The sequence below is a fragment of the Hemitrygon akajei genome, chromosome 24, assembly GCF_048418815.1.
Source record: "Hemitrygon akajei chromosome 24, sHemAka1.3, whole genome shotgun sequence".
NCBI classification, from domain to species: domain Eukaryota; kingdom Metazoa; phylum Chordata; class Chondrichthyes; order Myliobatiformes; family Dasyatidae; genus Hemitrygon; species Hemitrygon akajei.
Window position 1 is genome coordinate 48,972,039 of NC_133147.1, and position 7,113 is coordinate 48,979,151.

The 7,113-nt window shown below is 44.4% G+C and overlaps 1 protein-coding gene across 1 annotated transcript; it reads right to left on the reverse strand.

Moving 5' to 3' along the window:
- Positions 1-3,744: 3,744 nt before the first annotated feature.
- LOC140715715 (C3a anaphylatoxin chemotactic receptor-like) lies at positions 3,745-4,515 on the reverse strand. The gene has a single exon (XM_073028086.1). The coding sequence runs from the start codon at positions 4,513-4,515 to the stop codon at positions 3,745-3,747; it is 771 nt and encodes a 256-aa protein (XP_072884187.1).
- Between the last annotated feature and the right edge of the window lie 2,598 nt (positions 4,516-7,113).

Consider the following 7,113-nt stretch of genomic DNA (forward strand, 5'->3'; position numbering starts at 1 on the left):
TGTTTGTCCGTCTGTATTGGTAAACAGTTTTCCATTGATTGTAAGTTGTTTATTTGCATTTACTGTGAATGGTCTGAAAAAAAAAATCTCTCAGGGTTGTTTCGGTGACGTGTACTTTGATAATAAATTTACTTTGAAATTTGAACTTGGTAGGTTTTAGACAGAACTGATTTTCCCAAAGACGAGGGACTGTCCGTGTGTAGGGGTGCCCTTCTGGGAGAAGCTACGCAAACACTGGCGTTCAAAGTCCTATTGCTTGTGACAGCTTAAACAAATTTGGACAAAAATTGAGTTTGGCTCATGGGTAAATTTGTGATGACATTTACAAATTAAATAAAGAATCGGTATCACTGAATTGTTGCGAATATTGTCAATATAGTCACGGGATTCACCAGAATATAAATGAATTGAAAATATTAGCATTAAAATTGTTATGGGGTTCATCCAGTTCAGTGTCTTGTGTCTGTTGGGTCAAATATCTGACATGTGCATTCTTCAAAAGGACTAGAATCGCGTCATGGGGTTTGGATGGTTGTGTACCTCAATGGCCCAAGGAACTACGTTGGTTTGTGTTAGGCCTCAAAGCTTTGGGTCAAGACCCTATAGCTTGATAGGGTAGAGACTCCCTGGATGTGAAGTTCGAAGAAGCTCAATTAGAAGAAGCTGAGCCGTTGGCATCAGGAAATAATACTTTACTCAGAGAGATGTGAAGAAACAAACATTTCCTTTTATTTTTGATAAGTAAAGTAGATAAGGAGGCCACGTGGTTAATTTCTGAAGTTAACCCCATCCGGTCCATGGGATTTATCTACGTTCAGACCTTTGACGTTCCTCAAAACTTTTTCCCTAGGAATAGTGAATCCACGCACTTCATGCTAGTGTCTTGCACAATGAATATTAATGCAAAATACTTGTTCAGGTGCTCCGTCGTTTCCATATCCCCCATTAGGATCTCTCCAGCACCTTTTTACAGCGGTCCAATACTCCTTCTCTCGCTTCGACCTAGCACTTTATGTCTCTCAAGAAACATTTAGTATCCTCTTTTATATTATTGGCTAGCTTACCTTCCTATTCCATTTTGAGGATTTTAATGGCTTTTTTGTTTTTCCAAATAGTTTTTAAAAGTTTGCTGATCCCCTAAAATCTAGCAATTCTTGTTGCACTATATAGCCCATGTTTGGGTTTATGTTGGCTCTAACTTCTCTTCTTGGCCAATTTGCCTTTAGAATAGTTCTTCCTGTTTGGGATCTATATATGCTGTGCCTTCAGAAACGCTTCCAGAAATTCCAGCCATTGCTGCTCTGCCATCGTCCCTTCCAGTGTTCTTTTCCAATCAGTACTCGCCAACTACTTTCTCATGACTCTGTCCTTTTTCTCTGCTGTAATACTGATACAACTGCGTTTTGCATCTTCTCCGAGTAAATTCTTTTATAGTATGATTACTTCCGGTATGGAGACTTTTACCTTAAGCTTTCCAGTCAATTCGCCAATTACTTCAACCAGTACTTATTGCACTTGCAGTTCCATAGTTCTATCCGCAATTATTTAATTCCATTTGTTTTTTTACCAACAGAGTAACGCCTCCTGTCTGCTTTCCTGCCACACCTTTCAACATATTGTGTATTCTTGGAACTTAAGCTCCCAGCAACAATCTTCATTCAGCTACGATTCAGTAATGTCAACACCATCATAAATGCCAATCTGTAACTGTGCTACAATACAGGTTTATCTACCTGATTCCCTATGCTGTGTGAATTAAAATATAATACCTTCAGTCCTCTATTCAACGTTTTCGATTTTGTCCGCCTTTTACTTCGTGACTCATAGTGTTGACTGAAATATTTCCTGTCATTAGCCTTTCCTTGCTAGGTGCCTCAAAATGCATTAGCTCTGTTTGTAAACGTACTGCCTCATAATGAGCACTAACTCTCTTATTCCCACTGCCCTGCCAAAAATATTCCCGAGCAGCTTCAGAGAAACCGCGAACATTGATATTTAGGTGTAATCCGCCCTTTATGTAATCCGCCACACGTTCTCCAGAGAAGATTTCGACGATCTCTAAATCTGAATCCTTGCCTGCTCCCTACAACAACTCATCAGCAACACATTTACCTGGCAATTCTTCCTATCCTCACCATCACTGGCACATGCCAGAGCCAGCAATCCAGCGATTACTACCATGGAGGTTTTGATTCTCAGCTATCTACGGTGATCCCTAAAATCTATTCAGGACATCCTCTCGTTGTCTCATTAGATCAGCGGGCAGCGTTCATCAACAAGGACCCTTGCCATCCAGGCCATGCTCTCTTCTCTCTGCAGCCATCGGACAGGAGGCATCAGAGCCTTCAGTAGCGCACCAACAGGTTCAGGAACAGTTATGACCCGTCGACCATCCCAGGCTGCTGAACCAGAGAAGCTAACTTCTCTCACCCCAGCACTGTACAGATCTCACAACCTACAGACTCGCTTTCAAGAACTCGATACTCAAGTTGTAAATATTTATTTTTTTAATGTTTTTATTAGTTTTCAAACAAACATAAGATGAAAAACATTGAGTGCAGAGAGTTTGAGAGTACATAATAGTTAGGCTAGAATACAGATACGAACAGTTAATAATTCAAATATAATAACCATCCAAAGTCATAGTATGTTACAAAAAATAGAAAATAGACAAACCGGCCAAAAAAAAATTAAAAACTAACTTAACCGACATGTGTTATTTACTGCTATTTATAGTCTTATTTTGGTAGTTAGAACCTTTACGTTTCATGAGGCCACTTTATAAGGTAGGTCTGTATACCTGCTCTTTAATATAAACATCTAATCAGCCAAACATATGGTCGCAACGCAATGTATAAAAAGAGGCAGACATGGTCAAGCAATTCAGTTGTTGTTCAGAGCAAACATCAGAAATGGGGAACAAACGTGAACTAAGTGGTTTTGACTGCAGTTGACAGTTCACGCCAGACGGATCGTTTAGAGTATTTCAGAAACTGATGATTTAATGGGTTTTTACGCACGACAGTCTGTAGAGTTTACAGAGAAGGGTGGGATACAAATCATCCTTTTCTGTGGGTGAAAATGACTTGTAAGGAGAGAGGTCATAGGAACATGGAGACTACTTGGTGAAAGAGGTGTATACAGTTCTGGTCATCCATTGCAGGAAAGATGTCGAGACTTTGCAGAGGGTGCAGATATACCAGAATGCTGCCCTGATTAGAGAGCATTGTCTACTACGAGAGGTTGTACACACTTAGGTTATTTTCACTGGGGTGACGGGATGAGGTTTAAAAGATCATGAAAGGCATGGACGTTCAGTATGATTTCCAGGGTTGAAATGTCTGACACCAGAGGACGCACTTTTAAAGTGAGAGGGCATCATTCCAAAGGAGATGCGAGAGGCACGTTACTGCACAGACAGTGGTGTGTGCCTGGTTTATTTTGCCTGGAATTGTGGTATGTGTAGATAGGTTAGAGACCTTTGAAATATGATTAGACAGGTAGAATCAGCATAAAGGAAGGATATCTCCATTGTGTAGGCGGAGGGAATTTGTTTAATTGGCCATTTATTGGCTGATTGATTTGATATGGTACATTGTAGGCCGAGTGGTCTATGTTCTATGTTCTGAGAGAGTAAAATAAGAGTGTAGCAAAGCCTCCACTGCCGATCATAACTGCGACCGACTGTCCACTGTGTCTGTAGTCAGGGGATATCGGTCGGACGTCTGGCAGCGAAGAACTCCCTCAGACATTCGTATTTAAGGTGAGGTTGGGGGTCTGAGACTGGGTCTCCAATTCTGGCCTCTGCTCGGCAAAGGCCAGATGGAGCGAGGCGAGGAGGGAGCGCCTGAAGACCTGGTGGAATTCACGGCCAGCGAAGACATAGAGAAGGGGGTTGAGAGCGCTGTTGAAGGAGGCCAGGGCGACAGTGAATAATGACCAGTCCTGGGAAATCGGTGCTGTGAAGGCCGATAGGAGGTCGCACACAGCGTTGGGGATCCAACAGATCATAAAGGCCACGACCACGGTGATGATGAGGCGGACAGGTTTCTTAGATTTGGCGAACCTGTTCCCTTGCAGTCTCCAACCTATCAGGAAGTAGCAGGTGATCATAATTAAAAAGGGGAGGCCGAAGGTGAAAACAAACCAAAATGGCTCCAAGACGGTCGATTCCTTCTTCCAATCCCGAAGCAGGAGGACGGGCAGGCACATGACGAAGGCTAGGATCCAGACTCCGAAGCAGGACGCACGAATCCACGTGAGGTTCAGATGTTGCTGGAACCAAGTGGGGCGAGTAATAGCCAGGCAGCGGCAGATGCTGATCAGACATAACAGATACGTGCTGGCGAATGCGTCGAGGAACATCAAGATTCCAATAAACTTACAGGAAAAGTAGGCGTTGTACCCGGAGTGGGTCAGGGAGATGTTGGCCATGTGGAAGGGAAGGGTCAGGCAATCGATCAGGTCAGTCAGAGCCAGAGTCAGGAAACACTCCATGTGGACATTGCTCTTCATCTTGAAGCCAATCACCCAGATGACTGTGCCGTTACCCGGGCAAAGATGACCATTGACGTGATGGAAGGTGCTCCCCACTGCATGTTTCCAACTGCCGTGAAATTCCCAGCGAGCATCAAATTGCATACTTCTTCGGATAAGAACATTGTGTGATCTGATGGGGAAGATATTGTGGAAGTGAGAATGATACAAAATGGAGGGGCGGCGAATTCATGAGGCAAGCCGAGAGCGAAGAGGGTACGAGAGGAAATGGAGTAGAGATCGGGTGTAACACGGAACAGAAACCTGACACACCGCAATGGCAGTGAAGGCGGCGGAAGTCTGCTGTGAGACCAGAGTCGTCTCGCATTCAAAGCCACTGGACCCCGACCGGCACGTCCCCGATCTGTCAACGACCATGTGTTGTATGCCCGTGCATTAGCTTCCCCAAATTAGTCAGTCACGCGCGGCCGATCTCCATTAAGGGAATGCACCCTAACACTGCCGTTATGTGAATCCTGGATCGGCCTCTTCAGCCAGCCGAGGACCCACGGATGACAATCCCTTAGAAGAACATTCTACTGGACTCGATTGATCAAGCTACTGCCAGCACTAATTCTAGCTCCCGTGAACTTGCGGGATTGCTGCGGGTACTTCGCTTTCCTCCCACATTCCAAAAACGCTCTGGCTCTTAAGTTAGTTGACCTGTGTAAACTTTTCTGTTGTTTGGCTCGGGTTACCTAGGTGCGTTGATGGGCAGTGCGGATCGTTGGGTACTTTAGTACTTTAGTAACTTAATGTATGGCACTATCACCAAAAGATAAACTTATTTTAATGATATATACGACTGACGATACACCTGATTCTGATATGGGTCTTTGTTGTGCGCTGAGACAGGTAAAGGGGCTGAGAGAAGGGAATCATGTCTGGGAAAAGGGGAATGGAGATGGGAAGAAGCGGGAAGCACCAGAGGATCATTCTGCAATAATGAATAAACTAATTGTCTGGAATCAAATGATCTTCCATGGTGTCTCAGGTCCGCGCGTGTTTGCATCAGCGCCAGCAACCGCTCGCAACACCAACCCTGGCACACCTTCTCTGGTACCTGTCCCACATCCCTCCCGTGGCGCTTTACCTTCGCCATTCCCAGCATCCTTTGCTTCCACCCGACGCTTTCCGGACTATGTTGATAAATACAGTACAGTGGAAAGGTCGAAGCCATCCTCACTACCGAAATGGGCCCAGCACGTTTGCAAAGTCCTGCAAGAATACAGAATAATCCAGCACAGGAATACTCCACAATTTTGTACCGAAACAATTAAATCAGTCATCACATGGTGTACGTAACTAATGGCGCCTGCTGACACAATGTCCATTTCCCTCACATTCATCTTCCCATCCAAGAGGCTCTCAACAGCCTCAATGTATCTTCCTCCACCACCACTCTTTCAGCGCATTCCAGGCACCCACCGCTCTCTGTGAAAAAATAACTTATCCTTCACGTCTCCTCTGATCGTACCCCTCTCACCTTAAATCCCCGCCCTCTGGTACTGGACATTTCAACACTGGGGAAATAGATACTGCCTGTCTACACCAACTCTGCCTCTCATCACCTTATAAACGACTTCTACCACTATCACCATTACTACCATTACCAACACGACCAATATTACCAGTATTCCTATTGCTGTAAGTTCAGTATAGAAACAGATTATTCGCCTAACAGGCCATTGCTACCATTTCCCCATTCAGACCAATCTGTCTTGCAACTTTGGAACCGCGACTGCGTATGTCTCATCTATTCACGTGCAGGAGTAAATACCCCTTAAACGTACTCATTGCATATGATGTTTGTCACCTCCAGTGGCAGCCACGTCAATTTATCATGGACGTCATGGTAGCGCAGTGATTAGCATGACTCGGCTGCCGCGCCAACAAACCGGGTTTATCTCCCGCTGCTGTCTATAGGGAGTTCAGAATTTGTCCCGCTATCACGTGGGTTTATTCTGGGTGCTCCAGTTTCCTCATACATAAGATTATAATTCCATAAGATATAGGAGCAGAATTAATCCATTTGACTCATTGAAACTGCTCCGCCGTATTCCTTTTCAGCCCCAGTCTCTTCCCTTCCCCTTGTTTTCGATAAACCCTGCCCAATCAAGAATCTATCACCTCCGTCTTAAAAAAATACAGAAATGGATTTTACAGATTCACCACTCTCTGGCTACAGAGATTATTCAGTATTTCCTTTCTAAAATGAAGGCCCTCCCTTCTGAGGCTGTGCCGTTTGCTCTTAGCCTCCCACAACATAGGAAACATCTACTCCACATCGACTTCATCGAGACCTTTCAACAGTCCGCAGGTTTCAGCAAAGTCACCTCTCATTCTTCTGAATTTCAGTGAGTAGAAGCCCAGGGCCATAAAACAAACCTCATTTGAAAAGCCTTTCAAACCCAGAAGGCCTACAACTGTAGAGGGTTAGTTGATCACTTGGGTGTAATTGGGCGGGGCGTTCTCGAAGAGCCGGAGAGGTTTGTTATCTCGAAATCGAATTGACAATTAGAACAAACTGTTAAAAACCATCCCTTATATTCGACTTATATCTCCTTTCCTCAAGAT

Bases quoted from the DNA above. Each gene is read 5' to 3' on its own strand.
- LOC140715715 (XM_073028086.1), bottom strand. From the start codon at position 4,515: ATGAAGAGCAATGTCCACATGGAGTGTTTCCTGACTCTGGCTCTGACT.